The sequence below is a fragment of the Drosophila tropicalis genome, unplaced genomic scaffold (assembly GCF_018151085.1).
Source record: "Drosophila tropicalis isolate 14030-0801.00 unplaced genomic scaffold, ASM1815108v1 contig_573, whole genome shotgun sequence".
Taxonomy (NCBI): Eukaryota; Metazoa; Arthropoda; class Insecta; order Diptera; family Drosophilidae; genus Drosophila; species Drosophila tropicalis.
Window position 1 is genome coordinate 3,165,312 of NW_027173049.1, and position 24,674 is coordinate 3,189,985.

Sequence of the window (24,674 nt, forward strand, 5' to 3'; positions counted from 1 at the left end):
CCTTTTACTCCGTGAATTAAAGCTTTATACAACACACTGTTGATTCCTTCGTCCTTACGCTATTAATACAATGGGGTGGAAAGGCTGGATTATGGAATGAATGAAAGGATGTATTTGTACCAAGAAAGTTAAGAGTCACCTTGAATTCAAACATTTAAAAAAAAAAAACAAATAAAAATTTTAATTTAAAAGAGAAGTTTTGAACCGTTTTTTACGGTTTCAATATACGCTGATATTTAAAAGGCGCAGTCAATTTTTTCGCACAAATTTTAATACGGCATATGGCGACCATATATTATTTAAATTTCTTTTACATACACATGCATACAATATGTTCATCAATTCTCTGCAAAAATAGAAAATCAATTTCAAAATGCAAACAATTCTTCGAAACTACGTCTAATTAAAAAACTACGTGGTAGTTTATAAAATAAAAATTGGTGCTGCTCTCTTGTGTCTAGAAAATAATTACAAGCTACACCCGAACAAGGTCCCCATGTTTAACCACTAAAGGAGTTTCACACAATTTAAAACAAAAAAGGTCGGAAAACGCTGTCCGGAGTATATATTACAAAATATTTGTGATTAAACACCACTTTATTAATTAGGCGCAGTTTTGAAGAATTGATTGCAAAATGAATAGACACTTGTTAGTTTCTCAAAAGATTTTTTTTTTTTCATTTTTGGGACTAAAGTTTGTTTTATAGATTCTTTAATGGTTTATTATGAAAATTAATGTTATTATGTAAAAAAAATATTTAAAAAGAGAATTTTTTAGTTAGAATTGTTGGACACACTGTATGTACGACTATGTGTCATAATTTCTCTGCGTACGTATGTACATACATACATGTAAAGGAGTAAAACTTTCTATTTTTATTATATATTCCAAATCAATACGTACGTTTTAGTTAATATAAATGAACATAATAAAAACTGGCCAAAACAATGGTGACTTTTTTTATTGAAATCGAGTTAGCAAACAAAAGGTTTGGATAATTAGAACAAAAATAAAGCATTCCATAAGTTTACGTATTGAACATTAATTGATTTGGCTTAACTTAAAACATTAAATATTCCGTGACGGCAAAAATGTATATTCCGAGCGGCATTTATTAATAAAAAATGTATCAAATCATTATACCACGTAGGAAAAGACAATTTATCCTTTAATTTTATAGAATATCGAAATTTTTTAACTTTTTTGCTGTGAAGTGGAATTTGTTTCCGAATTTAATTTCTAATTTGGTAGCGTAACGACCAGAGCCTTTTCCACCTACCTGGCTCAACGTCATTTAGCACATCAGTTGTTTCTGCTATGTCCTGAAATATGTTTTAAATCTTTTTCTATCTGTTTACGTTTTTACGTGTCAATTGTGTTTTGATAATCAAAGTGTGTATTGACTTTATTTATATGAAGGGGATAGTCCAGACTAGATAACCTGGATATAATTGAATTATTGGTTTGAAGGTTCAGAATGTAAGGTTGTAATGTAAGTACTTTGACTTCTTGGTGGTGGGTTTATAAATTAGATTAAATTGGATTTCATTGGCCAATTACATTAAAGGCAGCTAACAGAATTAGGATAAGGTATATCCTAGGAATACGGTTATGATTTCTTCTTTTATTCTTTTGGTAATGTTTTTGTGCTAGTATGGTATTCTAATTTGCAGAGAGTACTTTGTTGTTGGAATTCATGTAAATTTTTGACTTTATTTGTGGGTGTGGGCGTATATAGACCATTCATTTTGCTGTTTCGCCACTGCTGTTTTTAAACGATTTGTTTAAATAATAGTTTGGGATTCCAATATTTATTTATGGTTGCTTTAAACTAAAAAAAATACAATAATCCCTTTCTTTCTTCTTCTTTTTGTCGACTTTTGGTTTACAGTTTTCTTTAACAGTAGATTCAATTTGTTGTTGTTGATGTTGTTGTCATAAAAAGCTTGTAATGTTTTTGTTGTTGCCATATCGATAAAACTATTTTCTACGACTTCAGTACGGCAATATTATTTCCATTTCCGTTTTAAGCTTTTCACTTCGTATCTTATAATTTTATTTTATTTATTATATATATGTATATATTTTTTTTTTTTTTTGATTACAATTGGTTTTTTTCTTTCGCTTTTATTACAAAATTTCTATGGTAATGAAATTTAATTATATACGTATATATATGTATAATTAGTACTTTCTCATTTTCCTTTATGCTAAGTTTTGTTATTTGTGGGATTGATTTTTTTAAATATGTAATTACCCATTTTTTTGTCGACTCAATTGAAAATGTCATTATATATAAGTTGTTCAGTTTTAGTTGTTATATATTCTAAAATTTCCGATTCCTGATCATTTATTTATTATTATTATTTTTTTTTTGGTTAAGAATCTTTTGTGAGTCAATATTTATGCCACATAGTTGTTGTTTTCATTATAATGCGAAAAAGGAATTACGAATGTATACATATACATTTTTTGTGCATATATATATATATATAGTAAAAATCACAAAAATAGTTATCCGATCTAAATCCAGTTTAGACCAAATTGTATTCCTTAAGGTTTGATTGCAGAATTGTGTCCTTTACAGCAGCAAACACAAACCTTATGTTTTCAGTATCTAGAAAAGGGAGAAATCAAGAAATAAGTTTGCCCCATTAGTACACTTTGATAATTAAATCGAAGTAACAATAAAAATAAATTAACATTTTATCAATAAAAAGTATTAAAATGGGCTGCATTTTATTTTTTTAGAATCTCGTTACATTTTTATTTTATTTCTGACTCATCAGATCAATATATGTATTATGTATGGTAAAACAAAACTAATCGGATACAATTCATTCTATTTTAGTTTTGCAATACTTCATCATGTTGACATATTCCAGCGTAGACACATCTTAACCCAAATTAAATTCTTTAAGTGCATTTTGCATAATTGTGTCTTTGACTGCGCAGAACACAAGTTTAATATTTTCGGTGTCTAGTTTTCCATAACATTGGCAGCATAATTAAACAATGCATCGATTATTAAAATATGTAAACTTAGAACTTTTTAACTGACTAGCAACACAATGGAAAGCATTTGAATGATATAAGCAAAGACTGTTATCAGAGTAACTGTACCTTCATCGTAAGTAACCGAATTGCGAAACAAATGTTTTAAGAATTTGGGCTGTAAAATTTAAAAGGGTTTCCCTCCCACACTCACACCAACGAAGTAATTTTACTTACCTGTAGCACAGGTGAAATGAGAATAGATAATTTTTTCAGAATCAGGATTTAAGTCTACAAACATTCGCAATATGAATTCACGGGCTGCTATTGCATCTCGCTGAGGACCTGTTATTGAGGGGAGAATATGTGTTTTGTGTTCGTTTTGTTAGCAAATTAGCAAATATACTCAATAAAATAAAATAGTAAACATAGCGCTTGATGCTGCATTTTGCCAGTGAATATGAAAGTGAATAAAAATTACACCAAAAAAACAAATTCAACCTGTGGCCGTAGTAAAATGTGAGTAACATTGCCTCTCAGGATCAGGATTGCAGGCCAAGTATTTTTTTAAAACAAATTGCTTGGCAGCTGCATGATCTTGCTTGGGTCCTATGCAAGGATCACCAAAAAGAATCAGTATTAATACGTAAATTATAATCACTGCCATCACCTTTAATTGGCCTAAGAATGACCACTTACCATCATATTCAGGAAAATAGTCAACCAAATGCGAATACATAATCTTCTCCTCCAGCAAATCCTTCTTATTTAGGAAAAGAATAACCGATGAGTTTTGGAACCACGGATAAGTAATAATAGTTCTAAATAAAGCTTTTGACTCCTCCATTCGGTTCTGAAACAGAAGAATGAAATAAATCAAATGATCGGCGTTTTGTAGTTTTTTTTTTCCACTAACCTCATTATCAGATTCAAATAGGATTTGATCATATTCAGATAGCGCTACCAAAAATATAATTGAGGTCACATTCTCAAAACAATGAATCCACTTCCTTCTCTCCGATCTCTGTCCTCCGACATCGACCATCCTATTTTAGAAGCAAATTTCATTAGCAAAACTAAACAGATTAAAATAATAATAGACGACAAACTAGCATTCTTAGCACTACATAATACATAAGCTTAACGGTAGCCTTGAATACTCTCAATCCAATATGCACTACTTTTGTTTTCATTAAATACCATATAGATACCTAAACACAATGCCATCCAAATCGAATGGGTACTCAAGAATGCCAGTTGTTGGCACTCGGGCACGCAGAATATCCTGCTCTGTTGGCAAATAATCAGCTTGTTCTATGCGCTCTATATCGCTTAGATAGCTAATATGGGAAAGAGAGTCTATTAATTAATTAACGAGACCTCAAGAATGTTTAAAATATTGTCCAAGTTGGTCATTACAAACTGTCATAGTCTCTAGTAGATAATGAGATTGTGTTGAAACTTATACAAGCTTTATATTCTTTAATCCTATAAAAACTAGTACATCCTAAAATATGATTTTAAACGCTTAATATACTTTAACATAATTTGTATGATATTAAAGTAGTTTTACTAATCGCACCTAAATCGAATTTCTTCTAAGTCAAAGGGATATTCAATGATCCCCGTGGTCGGCACACGAACCCTTAAGATGTCTTGCTCAGTGGGTAAATAAGCAGGCTGAGCCACACGATCGAGATCCATAAGATAACTGATAATAAATAATTTGAGAAATGATTTAGTTGTCGTTGTTATGAAGCAAATTGCTGATAGTCATGAAGGTCTATCCAGTGTAATGTCAGTCAATTAGGTGTTTTACACAAACCCAGAAAGCAGATAACTCACTATTTCGCCGAGTCTGTCAATTGATATTCTCTACGACGGTCATAGCACTCCTGGATACCAGCATCGGCCCAAAGCGTTTTAATAGCATTTAAGTATGGATCTTCAAATGTGGTAACTGTTTCATAGTCGATACTCATAACCAAATCGGCAAGTTCCTAAAATAAAAAATGGATTTATTAATATTTTCTGCTGTGATACGAATACTCTTATGTGGGACCTACGCTGTGTTCTCCTACTCCATAGGAAATTTTAAGCATATCCATGGCCTTAATCATAGACTGCATAGCCATGAAAATGTTTTGAAATACCAGTTTAATGTATCCCCGTTTATCATCATCGGAATAGCCACTGCCGTGAATAATGCGCATCTGTTTAATAAATGTTGATTTTCCAGACTCGCCAGTGCCTGCACGTAGTAATGCAGTAAAGTGAAAACAATCAGAAACAATCTCTATTTTGGCATGCTTACCCAGCAACAGCAGTTTAAGCTCCCGACGCGCATCCCGCTTGTCCCGGCGTAGTTGCTTTTCTATTTCCTGGTTAATGCGCTTTTGTTCCTTGGCCTCTTCTGATAAACAGCACTCCATGCTAACTAATTTTATAAACGCTTACGCGCTCTGTCTTGAGTTTTTGCAACTAGGCTCTGGCCTCTTTTCTTCTAATTGTTTTTAAGGCTGCAGTTTAGGACGTTAATGGTATAATTTGGTATATAATTTTTTGTGTTTGATTCCTTGAAGACACACACACAATCCCCCTCCGGTTACGATTTTTTGGCTTTTCGTTCTTGTTTTACTTTCTTTACAGGCTCAGTTTTTTAATTGTTTTTCGGATAGACATGCAAGACTCTGACTTGATGAAACGTAACCACTTGGGCACCTGAAAGAACATAGATAATATTTCAGTTCCGATTTGATCATCTTAACTTAGTACCCAGAGCTAAAGATGTTTGCTTAACGAACGCTCAACACGGTGTGTTTAGTTGTAGCATCAAACCATTCATATTTGACTGTCTAACTTTAGTTGTGCTTAATTTCTTTTGTACCCATGACTTTGGCTGGCACTTGGCTTGTCTATGGTCATGAAGTGTTTCTATATTCCAATGCGCATGAACGATGATCTATTGCATCCGTGAAACCTCCCCAAATAGCCACCACATTCTAACAGTTTTCTCAAATAGAACTCAAGTTCATTGCAGAAAAAAGCTGATTTCGGTCGTTTGTATGGTTTCAGCGTCGACCAGTAGGGTAGAATGGTAAGTTCCCAAATCTGTTATTAGAGTGAACCAAAATAACCTCAAGAATTTAGAAAAATAAAAATTATAAAGTACATAAAAAAATTGACTATTGATTTAATAGAAATATTATTAAAGATAATTTTGGATGATATTCACACACAAAAACTTAAAGAAAAAGTTGATAAAATCTTAAAACCTGTGTTCCATAATAATGAGAATTGTTCTTTGAATTGTCGGTTTTTAAATAGCTTTGTTAACTGTTGTTGTTCTAGACCCTGCCGTTGATAAATATTGGGTGTAGTCTTTGCTTGCCTAATCCAATTGTAAACGAATACATAGATAGACAGGGCAAGGCTGCGGCCTACGTTAATAGCTACCGGAAAAATTTAGATATTCATTTTCTGATCTATTGGAGGACGTTAAAGTATAAACACAACTTGCAGTCCTCAATAGATGAGTTGTCTAAGTGACCCAGTCATTTGGGCAACTGAACAACGAGGACCTGGGTTCGAATCCCAGGCTAGTGTATGGATGTAGTTTTCATCTAAGCCGAAAGCCTTAGTTGCCAGTGCTTGTAAAATAAAGCTAGGTTGATAGTTAACAACTATATCCTATACTTATATTAATAATAATAACAATAATAATAATAAACACAACATATTTTTGGTTAGAGAGTGCAGATTTTTAAGAGTCCTAATTTAAAGTTATGTATGTTCCCAACTCCAAAACTAGGAAGGAGATAGGGATTAAGAAAAACATAATTGTATGGAAAACTAGCAGCCAGCTATGTATATGTAACGTAACGTAGCTAACGTGGACACTTAGCTGGGATGTATATGATGCATGCATGTCAAATATTAACAATAGTTTGTGAATATTTTTATTTTTTCTTTTTGTATACATATGTATATAAATGTATGTATATAATGCCCTTGTCTGAAAAATCTAAGCTGATAATGCGGACGATAAACAAATAGAAAGATAAAAACATCTGATGTGTCTGTTAAAAAGTTGGTAATTCGCTTTACGAAAAGATAGGAGGAAGTTTTACTAGTTTTATGATCCGTCACATGCAATACTCAAATTTTTATGTTTTAAAAAATATATATAATAATCTCATTCACGTTCGATGCCATCCTTTTGCTATTGAAGCTTGATGTATTACAATCAACATCATTAACGCCATCGGAACGTTTTGAAATTAAAATTTTAATATTTCCCAAGTAATATACTCACTACAAGGCAAGTGTAAGCGGAAATAAATTGCGACTTCGACAAAATTAGTCCGGCAATTTTCGTCATATTCATTCTTTAGGAAGACCGCGTTGTAAATTGATGTATACTTACGCATTTAGATTAACCCATAGATGGGACTAAAGCCAAAGTAATTGATAAATTATGATTGTTTTTCCTTGGATGCGTGCGCTTTTCTTCCTCAGTTCATACAGGTTTGTTTCTTGATTCCTTTTGACCGTCAGAAATTTGTAGTTTTTAAAAAACTTTATTCCGGGTGTATATTAGTTAAGATACATTTAACTATAAAAAACGAACTGTTGGTGTTGTGGGCTTTTGATTTTGATGAAGTCGTTATTTTTGGCTGTTGGTCCGTTTTTGTATTGTGCGTTATGAATTCTACAATATTTACTTAAACAAAACAAAAATAATGAAAACTTTTCCTAAGACAAGAACAGACTAGGACAAAAAATTAAATATCAGTTTCCGGTTTTGGGTTTGTATTCCCCACTTTTTAGTTTTTATACGCAACACTTATGGTATTTAAATTTCTGCATACTTTATACTTCTTGTGTTTGTTTATATTTCTGTAAGCAATGGAACTGCAAGAGATAAGAATAATATAGAAAAGATTAATATTAATAACAGTGCAAAGAGATAACTCGATAAAATTATATTTGACGGACATAGCCTACATTAGATTCATTAAAACCAAGCAGTAGGTAATTCTAGGATTGCATTTACCTAAATTAGAAAAGGTTTGCCCTTCTCAAAGACTTACGATACACCTAAGTTCACATTGTTACGGTCACACTCGACCACCCAAGCGCCACCTAGCCCCTTGAGGGCGCCCTCTACCACAATATTTTTGGTTTCCATCCCTAAAACGAATACACACAGAGCGACGGGCGAGGCCTAAAACAAAAATGGCAAAAAAAAAAAAAAAAAAAAAAATATACGACATATTTCGAATGCCTGTGCAAATGTCAGAAAATGATTAAATCATTCTTTACGATTGCAAAAGGCTTTTCCTTTTCAACACCTATTCTTTAATTTTTGTTAAACACTGCCTTGGAAAATTAAAACTGATTTTTTCAACTTTGTACACTTCGAGGCAAGTGCAGAAGTTCTGCACGTTTTTCTTGGGTAACTCACAACATATTTGATTTTGCATTGTTTGCTAACATGGACACACGACTCGTATTTACTTTCTGGCTACGTTTAGCATTATATTTATCTTATTATTAACAATTTTCTTTCGGAAACCGATACATTGCAATTATTTTTCTGCCCTTTTGCTGTTGCTTCAACGTTCGGATTTTGTAAAACAGTCACACTAAACGTTCAGAAATACCAGAAAGACACAGACGTACGAATAAAAATACCAAAAAGTTCTCATTAACTTGTCTAGCCGAAAATATATACATACATATTTTGTTTGATATTTTACATGTAGAAATAATGTAGTAACCTACCAACACTAGCATTTAAAGCGCACGCTTTATGGTATTTAAATATTAGTGTTGACTTGCAATACACTGCGAAATTGTAAATGAAAAGAACTTTAATAAGAATAACAATTTGATAAAATTTCACTGTATAAAAATGCTGTCACGCTGTTATAATTTTACCCATGGGGAAGGCGGACTTTTACTATGTGCCTACTTGCAATTTGGATGTGACAATTTAAAACATATGGATCTGGTGGATCCATATAGTTGCATACATTTGTTTTAAGGCATAATTTGTACAAAAAGCTAACTCCAAAAGATACAAAACGTAAATCAAAATAGGTGTACGAGTTACAGTGACACAAAGTGTATTAAAAATATCAAAGAAGTTAAATTCGGCTATGCCAAACTTTGATGATTAACATGCAAAAACTAATAATAAAACAGCTGATAATCGACTGTGCAAAAAGCTTCAAATGTCCAAAGCTTGAAATTTTTTCCAGATAACAGTAAATGGGATGAATTTAAGGACAATGAAAAAATAATATGAAAACTGAGTTATGTATGTACATCAGGGGTAGGCGCCCATAGCCCGTGCGGGCACTTTTCTTCGGCATGTGATCGTTTTACCATCTGTATGCATGCCGAAGTCAACACGAAGTGCCCTTGAGAGCGTAAAAACTAGTGATGTAAATTTGGGTCGAAATTTCGATGTCGATGTTCATCGATGTTTGCAAAATGATAAATCGATGTTGTGTGAAACATCGGCTATAAACATCGATGTATCGATGTTTCTACCAATTCCGTTATTTTTCGTTAATTCAATTCCTAAAAGCCTTTTAAATAAATGCTTTCTAAGTTTTTTTTTTATTTCTTTATTGAGTGGTTTACTTAACAATATAATTTGTGCCACACCACTAATATTAGGTACTGCAGGCACTTCAACATTTTGATCTATTTTATGAAGGGACCGCAGGTGGTCCTTCATGTTGGTCGTGTTACCCGCAGTCTTCAAAACTTTGTCGCAAATGTTGCATTTTGCGCTATTTCCATCAATTTTTGTAAAGTGCCTCCAGCAAAAGCTTGTCCTTGTTGTTATTCTAGAATAAATACATTTGTAATTGCAAATAACTATATTTATATACATATATTTTCCACAATTTACTTACTTTGGCATTGCAAACACAGGGTAAATAAATAAAACAAATTCGCGAATTTTTCCGTGTGGCACTGAAACATGTGTTCTGCAATGTTGTGAAATTTAACACCCGATGTTCTGTCAAACATCGATGCATCGATAAACATCGGTATGTCACAAAACATCGGAAAACATTGCCCAAAAATCATCGATGTTCGATGCATCTATGTTTTTTTACATCACTAGTAAATACAGAATTAGTCTGCTGCAGCATTTCGACTCGAGCGCATCTATGTCGCGTTGTTGGATAAATGCACATGAAAAAATTAATTTGGTGGTTGCTTTCTCATTTATTTTCTTGCAGCAGATCATCGATTGTGCTGGTTTGAGCCATGATGAAATAACATAAGGTGGTCTCGTCGTAAGCCGAAGCTTACCGAAGTATACACTTAACTTCAGTGCACGTTTGCTCAATCGCATCACCGTCTCGCTCACCATCAATAGACACTCAGAATATTATTCCTTTCACTCGCACTTATTGCAAACATACGTTAAGTGTATGTCTCTTGCCGACGGGACCACCTTATGTTATTTCATCATGGTTTGAGCGATTGAGCCATATTTTATTCACTTTTCATTTTTCGCAGTGTAAAGCACACATACACTGACAGTTTGAGCTGGCTCTCTTTGTGCCTACCCCTGCTTTAGAACAGAGCCAGGCACTCATATCCCCCGGGGGACGAACACGTTCGGCTCGTCGTATGCGTGTAACCGAACGGCTGCCGAAGTCCTCACACAAAAATCTCAAGAACATGAGGGTGGATTTAGTTTCTCTCAGCATTTTGACGCAAGCAGATCTATGTCGCTTTGTTGAGAGAAAACACATGAAAAAATTGATCGCTACTTTGTTTTTCTATCTTTCTCTTGCATGCACCCTGATCTAAAGCAGGGGCCGGCACAAAGAGAGCGCTAGAAAAATGTAGTTGTATGTGTGCACTTGCTTGTCTGCGTGTGTTGCTTTACACTGCGAAAAATGAAAGTTGACAAAATTTTGCCTCAAATCAAGAAAACGAGTACAGCAGCTAAACTGATGCAAGAGAAAGATAGAAAAACAAAGTAGCGATCAATTTTTTCATGTGTCATCTCTCAACAAAGCGACATAGATCTGCTTGCTTCGAAATGCTGAGGAAAACTAAATCCACCCTCATGCTCTTGAGATTTTTGTGTGAGGACTTCGGCAGCCGTTCGGTTACACACATACGACGAGCCGAACGTGTTCGTCCCCCGGATATGAGTGCCTGGCTCTGCTTTAGATCAGTAACACACTCACGTTATAAAAAAATAAATTTTTATTCAAAAATACTTTTATTACTTATTACGTTTACAATACATTCAAGTTTTACTGGAAGATTTTGACAACTAACTTAGAGTGAATTCTGCGAGCTTAAGCAAAGTCACCTGATGATTTGAACTTAGGCTCAAGACTGATTTGTTAGGGATCGAATTATATTGGACGAACGCTTAGGTGCTTGACGTCGTCGTTGGCGGCGGCGTTGGCGGCGGCGCTGGATGAGTCCAATAGTCCACTAAGTACGTGGGACTATTCTTTGTTTACACAAGAGTCCAAGACCATTCTATGTTTATTGCCGAAAATTGTGGCGTGATTCTGGGTATGCGCCGAATCCAGGCATCTTATTTATCCTAGCGTTAGGACTGTAACTTAGGATAGGCGATCATGCGACTAATGGGCATGTGACGATAAAAAAGGTTCGACCAATGGCCATGCGACTAAACACCCCATGTGTTGATGGACTTGGGCCTATGTCTTCTATGTTATGATTTGTGTTCTTAACTTATATAGCTTGGCTATTTTCAGAACTATTTCGATCAAATTTCGTATTTTGGTGGATATTAATAACAAATTTAAGTAAGCCAAATTTAATTTCACTAACTTAAAAATTACGGGATATGCATATTTGATTTTTTTTTTTTTTCAAATTACATTGAGCGGAAGGGCGTCGCAAACTTTTTACATGCGCACAATTTAAAAATGAAGTAAGTCGACTCGCCGACTATACACCAGGTGAAACAATTGTATTAAATTGTATTATTTTGTTTTGGTAAATGTTTACTACTACTACTCGGGCCCAGAGCAGCCTAATATTCCTCGACTTTTGAGTTTAGATTAAAATATTTGGCTACCAGGGCAGTCAAACAGCGCGCGAAATAAAAAATAGCGTTTGACAACACTGAAATCTAGCTTTACCCGATTTTTCCACTTTTCAACACTGAAATCTCGAGTAGTAGTAGTAAACATTTACCTTGACGTGCTTTCAGGTTGAATTCCAGAAGGAAAGGAGACTGAATTCTCTCAACCGCACACCGAGCCAAACTCGATGACAGCCTATACTGTCATCGCACATATCTAGTGTTAAACAGTTCTACATCATTGACAAATTACACGTCCTCGTGTAGCAGGAATATAAACCACTTTTACAAACATCATTTTCACATCTTTGTTTTAACTAACTGAACCAAAAACATTCTGTTTTATGCAGTTTGACAAATTTAGTTTAATGTTCATTCAAAATCTCTTATTTGCTATAACATATTTCGTAACTTAAAATTCTTATTTCATATTTTTCTACTTGCATATTTGAACATTCGTTCGTTCATATTTCTTTTACAATTCATTAAACATTACAATGCTTTCAATATTTTCTTATTTTATAACCTCCACGTTTTCATTCTTATCAAATAACATTTTCTCTTTTAGTTTTACAAACATTCTCCTTTCTTTATGTTCTCATTTACGTTTCAAGAATCCACGGCAAGGTACCACCACGTAGCATCGACAACAACACTCATACGGTCTGTTTCACCCGTCTTTTTATCAGAGTCCTTTCCAACTGTTTCCATACGGTCTGTTTCACCCGTCTCTTCATCACAGTCCTTTCCAACTGTTTCCATACGGTCTGTTTCACCACAGTCTCTTCCAACTGTGCCATTATGGTCTGTTTCACCCGTTTCATCAGATGAATCAAACTCATCTCCGTCGATATCCAGCTCGCTTGGTACCTGCACCTCTGGCATTCTCCGTAAACTATCATGTGGGTACTTATACTGTCTTTTACTTGACATGGACTTCAAGATATATCTATCGCCTTCTAATACTTCTATAACCATAAAAGGTCCACGAAACTTAGGGTCCAACTTAGTCTGTTGTCGCTCACTATTTTTGATCAGAACATAATCTCCCTTACTGAATCGGACTACTTTTGCCTTGTCTTTATCAAATCTAAGTTTGTCATAGCTTACTGCATTGTCCATATTTCTTTTAGCCTGAGATCTTTGTTCATTTAAGTCTATCGCTGTCTCATTATCATCAATGGGAACTAATCCCAATGGTCGAGCACTCTTACCTATTAATAATTCTAACGGACTCGATTTTGTAACTCGATTAACTGTACAGTTTAATGCTAATTGAACGTCCCCTATAGCATCTTGCCATGAACGCTCACTGGATTCAACTATAGTCAATATAAAGTGCTCATCACTCTTTCGACCTGTCCATTTGCCCGGCTAGCACCTGTCGCTATCAGGTGAAGCTAAATTTTCTGAGAAGCACAGAATTCGACAAATTTCAATCCCGTGAAACTTCTGCCTTGATCAGCCAAAAATCGAGCAGGTACTCCAAAAAGCGCAATCGATGACTTTAATGCATCAATACAACTAACTGCGTCAAGCTTATAAGTGTGGTACAAATAAACATATTTTGTAAAACCATCGATTTGAACAATGACATACTCTTTACGATCGTTCTTCCCACTTAGTTTTCCAGTGATATCTATATGCAACGTGCGCCAAGGTATGCTAATCTTCGGAATCGTGTGCAGTTCCACTTGAACTTTTCCGGACGCTAATTTTGTCACCCTACAAGTGATGCAATTCTCTACAAACTTTCGAACGTACTTCGCCATTCCCGTAAACCAGTAATGCTCGTACACTTTATCTAGGGTCTTTTCCCAACCTAAATGTACTTGGTTTATTACAGACCATCTAAAGGTTCTAGGAATGACTGGCAAACAACGAGTCCTACAATTTCTTGAATTTTTCTGTAAAGCACATTAGCTCCCATCTCATAAGTTGCAGCTAAATCTTTAGAAAGTTCACCCTCACTCAACTTGTTAATTGTTTGCAAAATATCCTGATCACGTTGTTGTTCGACTTGGATACAATTTTCAGAAATTTCCATCAACTGTACATATTTTTCTACAACTTTATTTTGATTCTCTTTTTTCTTATTAGGTAAAGGATTCCTTGACAGAAAATCTATATGGGCCATACGTTTGCCTTCGCGATATTGAATATCAAAATCGAATGCTTGAAGGAATGCCCACCAATAGCTCAATTTTTGTTCTAGAAGCCTTTAACGAATTACAATCAGTAAAAATGACAAACCTATTACCATGTAGATAATGTCTAAAGTGTTTTACTGCATTAACTACCGCGAGTGTTTCTAACTTATAAGACGTGTATTTCGATTCGCACACACTAGTAGTTTTACTGAAATATTCAACCACATACGGTTTTTTCTCAATTCGATGCAAAAGTATAGCTCAATAGTATGCAGATCTATGGGGTATTTAGGATCAAATATTACCAAGATTGGTTTGCTTGTAAGGATATCAATAATCTGTTTACGAACCTTCTCATGTTCACTCGTCCAATCAAAATTAATTTTAATAGATGAAGAGAGTAAAGCGGTTTCAATTGCTGGGAGAATCCTGGTACAAATTGGCGAAAATACGAAGCCAATCCTATAAATCGCCTCAATGTTGTAATTGACCTGGGTGTTGGCAATGCGCTTAATGCTTCGATTTTACGCAAATTTGGACGAATCTCACCCGCCTGTACTTCGTATCCTAGATACTGAACAGAATCCCTCAAAAATGAGAATTTTTCTACATTAAACGAAAAGCCTGCCTTAGTCAAAATATTCAAGACGATCTCTAATCTTTCAATAGCATCTTCCTTAGTTGACGCCACGATCATTATATCATCCATATAGACGATAACGTACGAAAATCATGAATCTGTAAGGGCGTCTTTGCACAGTCTTGGTGGGTTACTAATCGAATTGACATTACACCAGTAGTTACGCGAGTTAAGGGAGTTCCGCGAATGAATGATTTTGAATGCTTTCCTAACAATCTTAACAATTGATTTTTATCTTCTCCCTGTGCTTCAATTGCTAAATTATTAAAATCATTTTCGTAACTTTTTACTGAACAAACGTTAACTGTTTTGTCTTTAATTATTTCCACACCTTCTGTTGATACTATAGCAGAGTATCCTTGTGCTAAAATTTCGCGGCCAATTGCAATATTATTTTTATACCATACACCCATAGGGTGAAATGGTATATTAAAGTCGCCAAAATGTATGTAACAGCCAGAAGGAAGCTTCTCCGACCCTATAAAGTATATATATTCTTGATCAGGATGAATAGCCGAGTCGATCTAGCCATGTCCGTCTGTCCGTCCGTCCGTCCGTCCGTCCGTCCGTATGAACACGCAGATCTCGGAGACTATAAGAGCTAGAGCCACCAAATTTGGTATGTATACTCGTGTAGTATGCACATGTTCAGAGTTAATTGGAATTTCGGCCACGCCCCCTTACGCCCCCAGGAATCACATAAAACTGTTTTTCTTAAAAAGTATAACAGCTAGAGACATCAAATTTGGTTTATATGCTCGTTTAGTTGGCGCGCAGAAACTAATTGTTTAAACTTTTTGCCACGCCCCCTTCCGCCCCCGTAATTTACATAAAACTGATTTTCTTAAAAACTATGAGAGCTACCGACATCAAATTTGGTATGCAGACTAGTTTAATAGACGCGCAGAAACTGGCTATTTAAAAATTTTGCCACGCCCACTTCCGCCCCCCGCAAATCAAACAAAACTGATTTTATCAAAAACAAACAAAGCTAAAGTCACCAAATTTAGTATGTATACTGGCTTAGTATTCGCGCAGAGTATATATATTTTCATATTTTGCCACGCCCACTTCCGCCTCCATAATTAAGAAAAAACCGATTTTCTCCTGTAGTTTTTTGACTATCGCATTCAAATTCGGCAGACTAATTAATCTTATCTATTTCTACAAAACTACTAAATTTTATTGAAATCGGACTAGAAACATGCAAAATATGCGTATGAACGTATTTTACTACGCGGTCCACAAGGCCAGAATTGGCCGTTGGCTAGTAGCGGCGCTAGAGTGCTCGTGTGTTCGTAGAGTGAGCGAGATAGCACATACTATGAAACATGTAAAAACAATTTAATAGACATACATATGTACATTTGGTTTTCGAAATTTAAAAAAATTTGTTTCACCTGGTGTATGGTATACCCGAGTCGACGAGTCGACTTACTTGCTTCATTCATATTATTATCTTGGACTACATGAAATACTACTTCGATACAATTTCCATTTATCATTACATTACTTGTGATTTGAATTCACGAAACTACACTAACATAACCAATTCCACTTAATGATATTACGTTATTTGTTCTTTTCCCAGACAGTTTGTGTGCTATGCTCTCTGTGACTAACGAGCATTCTGCGCCTGAATCAAATGTAATCGGAAAATTCTCACCTTGGTGCAACATAATTGCTTTTGGTTCATCAAGGACACATAGGTTAACCCTCTTATGCACACGTGATTCTGCGTCACTGACGAAGCTCGCTGATCTTCTCCAGATATAGAAGGTTTTTGCACTTCCTGTGTCCAAGCTTCCCACATGAGTGTTCAGCAAATTTAAAATAGTTGCGGCCGGTGTCTCTAAGTTTTCGTATCTTTGCTCGAAAAGCTGTCTAAATTGTTCCCATGTGATGCCTGGGTAGCAAATCTGCGATAACCACTGCGAAGAGCTTCCTTCTATTGACTTCGTCAAGGCCAAAATTAACGCACTACCTTGCAATGGTTTTTCTTTTAGAACGATGTCCACCGTAGCACACCATTGCGTGGCGTTGGCTCCAGCAGCGTCGGAGTTAAATTTCGGTAGAACAATTTCACCATCTTGTCGAGACTCACTAGGCGATGCACGAAAAGTTTTTGTAAGCTCCCAGAAGTTTCGATTTTGTTGTTCTAATAAAAGAGTTTCGTCTTCTCTTTTATTGTTGGTCTTGAGTTAGATCCCACTTCTGATATCGGCGAGTTGAGGATTTTAGGGATTCCTGATTCGTTGATTCCATTATTGGCTTCCATTTTTATCACTAGGTTTGTGCAGCGAGTCTCTGACAGCCTATACTGTCATCGCACATATCTAGTGTTAAACAGTTCTACATCAGTCATGATATTGATTACTTAACACTGCTCAATTCGCCTTAACAGTAGGCACACAATTCAAATTATTAGAAATGCCTAATTCAATCTCCGACATATAATAAAAAATAATAATAAATAAATGCTATATATATTATACATATATAACAAAAAATAATAATAAATAAATGCTTATTATATTATAATGTTTTTGATTTTCTCGGCTCCTTACAAACTTAATTTTTTCTGTAATTTGTTGGTTATTGTGTTCAGAAAATGGACCGTAAGAATGGTCTTCATAGTTTAATCCGTTTTTTTACAGGTGCATTTGAACAAAGAGAAGACCGTTTTTTTAAGGGGCATATATGTATATAATTTGAATTTAGCCCCAACTTTCGATTTGGAGCCAATTGAAAATCTGAATTTTGTATGAAAATTTTTGGTCCTTTGGACGAGTCTATTTTACGACACCAATTCATACTAAAGTACCTTTTTCCTTGAACTACGGAAGAAAGTGAATTGAATTTCCCGTCGAATGACATATTTATACCATACACCCATAGGGTGAAATGGTATATTAAAGTCGCCAAAATGTATGTAACAGGCAGAAGGAAGCTTCTCCGACCCTATAAAGTATATATATTCTTGATCAGGATGAACAGCCGAGTCGATCTAGCCATGTCCGTCTGTCCGTCCGTCCGTCTGTATGAACACGCAGATCTCGGAGACTATAAGAGCTAGAGCCACCAAATTTGGTATGTATACTCGTGTAGTATGCACATGTTCAGAGTTAATTGGAATTTCGGCCACGCCCCCTTACGCCCCCAGGAATCACATAAAACTGTTTTTCTTAAAAAGTATGACAGCTAGAGACATCAAATTTAGTTTGTATACCCGATTAGTTAGTGCGCAGAAATTAACTGTTCAAACTTTTTGCTACGCCCCCTTACGCCCCCAGGAATCACACACAACTGTTTTTCTTAAAAAGTATAATAGCTAGAGACATCAAATTTGGTTTATATGCTCGGTTAGTTAGCGCGCAGAAACTAATTGTTTAAACTTTTTGCCACGCCCCCTTCCGCCCCCAGAATTTACATAAAAGTGATTTCCTTAAAAACTATGATAGCTACCGACATCAAATTTAGTATGTAGACTAGCTTAATAGACGCGCAGATATTGGCTATTAAAACATTTTGCCACGCCCACTTCCGCCCCCGCAAATTAAACAAAACTGATTTTATCAAAAACTAACAAAGCTAAAGTCACCAAATTTAGTATGTATACTGGCATAGTATGCGCGGAGAATTTAGATGTTTTCACATTTTGCCACGCCCACTTCCGCCTCCATAATTTAGAAAAAAACGATTTCCTCCTTTAGTTTTTTGACTATCGCATTTAAATTTGGCAGACTAATTTATCTTATCTATTTCTACCAAACTACCAAATTTTATTGAAATCGGACTAGAAACATGTAAAATATGCGTATGAACGTATTTTACTACGCGGTCCACAAGGCCAGAATTGGACGTTGGCTAGTAGCGGCGCTAGAGTGCTCGTGTGTTCGTAGAGTGAGCGAGATAGCACATAGTATAAGACATGTAAAAACAATTTAATAGACATACGTACATTTGGTTTTCGAAATTTGAAATATTTGTTTCGCCTGGTGTATGGTATACCCAAGTCGACGAGTCGACTTACTTGCTTCATTTTCATTAAAATCGAATAAAAATTAGATAGTTTTTTTTGCCTATCAATATGGGACATTTTATGCAAAACTGCTTTTCTATTCTCCATCTCTCCATCTAGACTCGGCCAAAGGAACAAAAATTTTCTGAACACAATAACCATTACAGAAAAAATGATTCCATTAAGTTTGTTAGGAGCCGAGAAATTCAAAAACAAACAAAAAATAAAATAAAAAAGTTTTAAATTCATGTCCGCCACTGTATGTTCGAAGAAATCAAGTCTCTTGAAGTTCAGTGGCATTTAGTTTTTTATACCCTTGCAAAAAGTGTATATTAATTTTGGTCAGAAGTGTGCAACGCATAGAACGAAGCATCTCCGACCATACAAAGTATATATATTCTTGATCAGCACGACGAGACGAGTTCAAATAGGCATGTCCGTCCGTCCGTCCGTCTGGATCAACGCAAACTCCTCCTAGACCGTAAGAGCTACAGAGCTGAAACTTTGCACGTAGGCCGGATCGGACCACTATATCATATAGCTCCCATACAAACCCCAAAGTCACGAACAGTAACGCGATTGCTTTCAAATTACACATTTCTTAATTTAATATATCTGTTTATGGCTGCGCCCATAGGAACGATCGGTGGAAAACAGTGACTTTGATCAATATCTTCGTTATTTCCTATGCTAAGATTGTAGGCCATTCTTTCACAAACATAAGCCTTTTTACATAAAACGTTCTCCCATTGATGGCTAATAGGTATGGAAAGAGTTAACAAAAAAGTTGCAAGGGTATACAAACTTTGACGCGGTCGAAGTTAGCCCCGGCCGTCTGTTTTTAAAGCAATTTCAATTCTCTGCAGAATTATAGCTGACACTGATTTCTGAAGCACACCTAATCATTTACATATGTATGTTAGTATCAAATAGCTTATATAAAAAAACAACCAATGTTTTTTTGTTTAAAATTGTTTATTATTTATTTAAAATCGGTTTTCTTTTAGACGGCCAAATTACTGAAAACCCCGGTTTGCTTATTTCACAAAAAAAAAAATTTCTAATTGAATTTGGTTTTAAATTTTAAATATTTGTCTGACATGGTATACCGAAGTTGGCGAAACGACTTACTTCATTAGACCTTATGCTGCCAAAATCGACAAGACGTTCATAATGCATTGCATAACCCAAAAGTAAATGAAGCAAGTAAGTCGACTCGTCGACTTGGGTATACCATACACCTGGTGAAACAAATATTTCAAATTTCGAAGACCAAATGTATGTCTATTAAATTGTTTTTACATGTCTTATACTATGTGCTATCTCGCTCACTCTACAAACACACGAGCACCCTAGCGCCGCTAATAGCCAACGTCCAATTCTGGCCTTGTGGACCGCGTAGTAAAATACGTTCATACGCATATTTTACATGTTTCTAGTCCGATTTCAATAAAATTTGGTAGTTTGGTAGAAATAGATAAGATAAATTAGTCTGCCAAATTTAAATGCGATAGTCAAAAAACTAAAGGAGGAAATCGTTTTTTTCTAAATTATGGAGGCGGAAGTGGGCGTGGCAAAATATGAAAATATATATTCTCTGCGCGCATACTAAGCCAGTATACATACTAAATTTGGTGACTTTAGCTTTGTTAGTTTTTGATAAAATCAGTTTTGCTTAATTTGCGGGGGCGGAAGTGGGCGTGGCAAAATGTTTTAATAGCCAATATCTGCGCGTCTATTAAGCTAGTCTACATACTAAATTTGATGTCGGTAGCTATCATAGTTTTTAAGGAAATCATTTTTATGTAAATTCTGGGGGCGGAAGGGGGCGTGGCAAAAAGTTTAAACAATTAGTTTCTGCGCGCTAACTAACCGAGCATATAAACCAAATTTGATGTCTCTAGCTATTATACTTTTTAAGAAAAACAGTTTTGTGTGATTCCTGGGGGTGTAAGGGGGCGTGGCAAAAAGTTTGAACAGTTAATTTCTGCGCACTAACTAATCGGGTATACAAACTAAATTTGATGTCTCTAGCTGTCATACTTTTTAAGAAAAACAGTTTTATGTGATTCCTGGGGGCGTAAGGGGGCGTGGCCGAAATTCCAATTAACTCTGAACATGTGCATACTACACGAGTATACATACCAAATTTGGTGGCTCTAGCTCTTATAGTCTCCGAGATCTGCGTGTTCATACAGACGGACGGACGGACGGACGGACGGACGGACGGACGGACGGACGGACGGACAGACGGACATGGCTAGATCGACTCGGCTGTTCATCCTGATCAAGAATATATATACTTTATAGGGTCGGAGAAGCTTCCTTCTGCCTGTTACATACATTTTGGCGACTTTAATATACCATTTCACCCTATGGGTGTATGGTATAAAAAACACTAGTAGACCATGTTCAGGCCCCCTACTTTCCTTTAAATAAATCTGCTATTTTCGACTGTGATGTATCGCGGGCCCTTCTCCGGGGGAAACCCATCCGGTCCCCCCCACTCTCTCTCTCTCACTCTCTCTCTCTCCCGGTGGCCCTGGGCGTAAGAGTGAAATTTGTAAGTTCATGTGGACTGTACAATTTTTGATGGCATTAATTTTAATTTGCTTTATTTTTATTTTGTAAGTTATTATCATTTGTTTAATGTGTGTGTTTATGCGATAAATAAATGTTTAAATTAAATATAAATTGGTATTATGAATTAGATAAACAGTGCAGCGTTTTCATTTTTTTTTTTTCAACTAAAGATATTTAGGCTTTTTAAAATTTCATATTGGTTAACCAAGTAATTCTAACTGTAAAGTATATACGCATTTATTAAAAAATAAACACAAACAAGTTGACTAAACAAAGCCCGTACTAAAAATTTTAAAATGAACCAATTTTTCTTTGATTTTAAAGTGATATAAATAGGGTTATCGTATTACAATTTTACCGTGTTATTTGTTTGTAATTGTAAACAGAAAAATAGGGTTCGCTTTTTTTACGGAATTTGTAATATGTGTATTTTATTTGTTTTAACTTATAACTATTGAATATGTGCTTTTTGATTCGATTTTTAACAACAATAATAAAGGTTTGGGAAGCACTGCGTTTTTAATTGCGTAGTAAATTTAAAACAAAACAATTTAAAATTAAGAGAAAAAAGAATTTCTTAATGCAAAGTTGACCAAAAGTTTTGTCTGATGAAATATATAACAACAATTCGTTAGATCGTGGCGTTTTCTCAATCTAGTTGGGTCAGCTTAAATGGGGCGCGTAAAGTTGGCCGGAAACAAGCCCTTCTCCTGAGTACCTTCCTTTTGGCCCATTAACCATCCTTCCTCCTGCAAATTAGCAATAAAAAACTAGATACAATAGAGACAAGACTAGTTCATATAGCAAACTGAAAGGAACGCAATTGCGGTGTTTGTCGTCCTCGTGGGCTCGTCACTGTCGAGAGGCAACAATAATTAGAAGACAATTTCTTACCTGATCTTCAGGGTCATCATATTCAATAACGCGAATTGTATCCCCAATTTCAAAACTGAGCTCATCCACATCTTCTTTCACATAACCATATGTAGCCTTTACTCGATAAAGAACTCCAGGCGGTAGGTCAACAGCGTTGACATCTATTCAAAAAAAAAAAAAAAAAAAAGGAGAAGTATACTTTTCTTAAATATGTTTAGATTTATAAAATCTTGACATTTTTTTATGTAATGAAGTTTTCTTAATTGTCAGTTAGATCAAGACAAAGCAACAATACGCAGAGTTATTTCACAATTTCAATAATGTACTGAAAAGTAATTGCATGCATGCATGTATTCTACGTAATTCAATGTGTGTAATGTCGTAAAGTAGATTTGATCAAAAAGGGGAAAAAATAATAATACCACACTGCACCCTCAAATGAGAGTTAAGTTAAAAAGCAGTTGAATTTTACAAAATATCAAAGAAGTTTATATATTTTTTTCAGTCATTGGTAATAATTTTTATATGATCAAAATTTTTTTTCTGCAACTCAATTCACCACACCACACAAACAATACATTTTTACTCTTTTTACTACAATTTGTATACCCGTGCAAAAAGGGTATATTAATTTTGGCCAGCAGTGTGCAACGCATAGAAGGAAGCATCTCCAACTAATTAAAGTACATATACATATGTATATATTATTGATCAGATAAAGTATGAAAATCTTTAGTTTTATACGAAAAGTAGGTTAAGCAGTTGGAGTATCGCTATTAAATTTTTATATGTGATAAAATTGGATATAAAGCCTCAGATCTCAAAATAATTTATAAGTGTAATAAACTAACCAATTTCACTGCAATAGCTAAGAGAATCACGAAGTTATTAAGAAAAGTCACAGTTCGTGACATTTCCGTTTGTATGGAAGCTATGTGATAAGTGGTCCGATCCGGCTGAATCCGAGATATATGTACAACCTGTGCAGTATATACAAGCCTACATGCAAAATTTTAGCTCTGTAGCTATACGGTCTAGGAGGAGTTTGCGCTGATCCAGACGGACGGGCGGACGGACGTGGCTATATGAACTCGTCTCGTCATGCTGATCAAGAATATATATACTTTATATGGTCGGAAATGCTTCCTTCTATGCGTTGCACACTTCTTACCAAAATTAATATACTCTTTTTGCAAGGGTATAATATAAAATATAAAAACTTGACAGGTTGGCAATGCAATCTATTTTTTTTTTTTATTGACACGATGATTTTTTATTTGCTTTCTGCCAGGCTGTTGTTTCACAGTGTGAATTAAAATAACTTGACATATGACACATATACACATATACATACATATTGTCAACAAAACAGATTCTCAAATTAAAGTATACTGTGAAAGTATGTATGGAATTTAGAAAAACATTCCTCTTGTTTTCGGTAAGTCGGTGGGCTTTCTGATCACGAACATTGTTTTCTGTAAGGTTTTACTTACCTTTTGGCATTTCGTAGATACAATCATCATCATTCTGATCCTCCTCAAAGGGATTTTTTAGATTTATATTGTGATGATAATTGACTCATTCTAAACTACTGTTTCTTGACTAATCTGTTTGTTTACTTGTTGTAAGTGAGGGTTTTGTGAATATTGATGTCGTATTATTACCTAATTTCTTTAATTTGTGCTCCTCAAGAGAACTGTTGCCATTTTTGACCACCGATGGCAACTCTTTGGGCTGTTTGCCACCGCTAGTCGATGCAGAGGTGGATATGGATGTTTCATTATGTACGAGCGCTGGCGTTTCACCGTTATTATTGTTATTGTTGCTTTCAATCACCTCAGGCATTGCTGCCGTCGTAGTCGTGGCCGTCGTCTGCTCAAAAATCTCTGTGTTCTCCGTTGTTACCCTTTGAACCGCTGTTGACTTGGGCTTTGTGTTAGCATTTGGACTGCTTATGTCCATGGAATCAGTGGCTGGTGCTCCAGTTTCTGGATCAGAGCGTCTACTGGTGGTCGCTTCGGTCTGGGGCAGAATTTTAGGTGGTGCCTCTATAATATCTAGGTTTTTTATTTCTGCTGTTTGCGGTTCTGGCGTTGAAGAAATCGAGTCAAATCGAGGCTCTAGCAGCTCTGTTTTAAGTTTTTGTTTATATAAATTTATAACATCATTTGTGTGATTGTATGATTTATATATATATATATAATACATCAATATATATATCAATTTATAACATCATTTGTGTGATTTAAAGTTTGTTATTTTTTTATTTTTATTTTTTGTGTTAGAGCGATTCAAACAAA

The 24,674-nt window shown here is 35.2% G+C and overlaps 2 protein-coding genes and 1 long non-coding RNA gene across 12 annotated transcripts in view; all 3 read right to left on the reverse strand.

The window, feature by feature from the left end:
* Positions 1–934: 934 nt before the first annotated feature.
* On the reverse strand, positions 935–8,624 carry LOC137575583 (G protein alpha q subunit). Of its 7 annotated transcripts, XM_068288182.1 has the most exons (12): positions 8,463–8,623; positions 7,867–7,909; positions 7,422–7,718; positions 5,310–5,716; positions 5,062–5,246; positions 4,841–4,995; positions 4,578–4,706; positions 4,207–4,335; positions 3,912–4,041; positions 3,695–3,848; positions 3,497–3,604; positions 2,706–2,981 (listed from the first exon to the last, which is right to left on the reverse strand). In XM_068288182.1, exons 4-12 carry the CDS (start codon positions 5,425–5,427, stop codon positions 2,899–2,901), a joined length of 1,191 nt encoding a protein of 396 aa, XP_068144283.1. In that variant the 5' UTR covers positions 5,428–5,716; positions 7,422–7,718; positions 7,867–7,909; positions 8,463–8,623; the 3' UTR covers positions 2,706–2,898. The 7 variants fall into 7 exon arrangements, with proteins under 7 accessions (XP_068144282.1, XP_068144288.1, XP_068144287.1 ...); XM_068288181.1 differs by lacking the exons at positions 2,706–2,981; positions 3,497–3,604 and adding exons at positions 935–2,618; positions 3,233–3,340 and having other exon boundaries at positions 7,422–7,909; positions 8,463–8,624; XM_068288187.1 differs by lacking the exons at positions 2,706–2,981; positions 3,497–3,604; positions 4,578–4,706 and adding exons at positions 935–2,618; positions 3,233–3,340 and having other exon boundaries at positions 7,422–7,909.
* Positions 8,625–9,627: 1,003 nt separating this feature from the next.
* Positions 9,628–11,367, reverse strand: LOC137575593 (uncharacterized). Its single transcript, XR_011032201.1, has 3 exons — positions 11,321–11,367; positions 9,928–10,138; positions 9,628–9,858 (listed from the first exon to the last, which is right to left on the reverse strand). It is a non-coding gene; the product is annotated as an uncharacterized lncRNA (long non-coding RNA).
* A 10,466-nt stretch (positions 11,368–21,833) lies between these two features.
* Positions 21,834–24,674, reverse strand: part of Amph (amphiphysin) — a 41,451-nt gene continuing 38,610 nt past the window's right edge. For 2 of the 4 annotated variants that reach the window (XM_068287604.1, XM_068287603.1), the window contains 3 exons: positions 24,039–24,503; positions 22,393–22,535; positions 21,834–22,247 (listed from right to left, as the gene is read on the reverse strand). In XM_068287604.1, coding sequence (XP_068143705.1) covers positions 22,167–22,247; positions 22,393–22,535; positions 24,039–24,503 — 689 coding nt within the window. In that variant the 3' untranslated portion in view covers positions 21,834–22,166. The remainder of the gene's footprint in view (positions 22,248–22,392; positions 22,536–24,038; positions 24,504–24,674) is intronic. The other 2 variants (XM_068287605.1, XM_068287606.1) reach the window with 2 other exon arrangements.

What these genes read in the sequence shown, in the direction of transcription:
- LOC137575583 (XM_068288181.1), bottom strand. Translation starts at nt 5,427, where the DNA reads ATGGAGTGCTGTTTATCAGAAGAGGCCAAGGAACAAAAGCGCATTAAC. An exon ending in GCTTAAACTGCTGTTGCTGG is followed by an intron (nt 5,247 to 5,309) that starts GTAAGCATGCCA and finishes TACTACGTGCAG; the next exon opens with GCACTGGCGAGTCTGGAAAA. An exon ending in CTATTTTCCTGAATATGATG is followed by an intron (nt 3,341 to 3,694) that starts GTAAGTGGTCAT and finishes CCTCAATAACAG; the next exon opens with GTCCTCAGCGAGATGCAATA.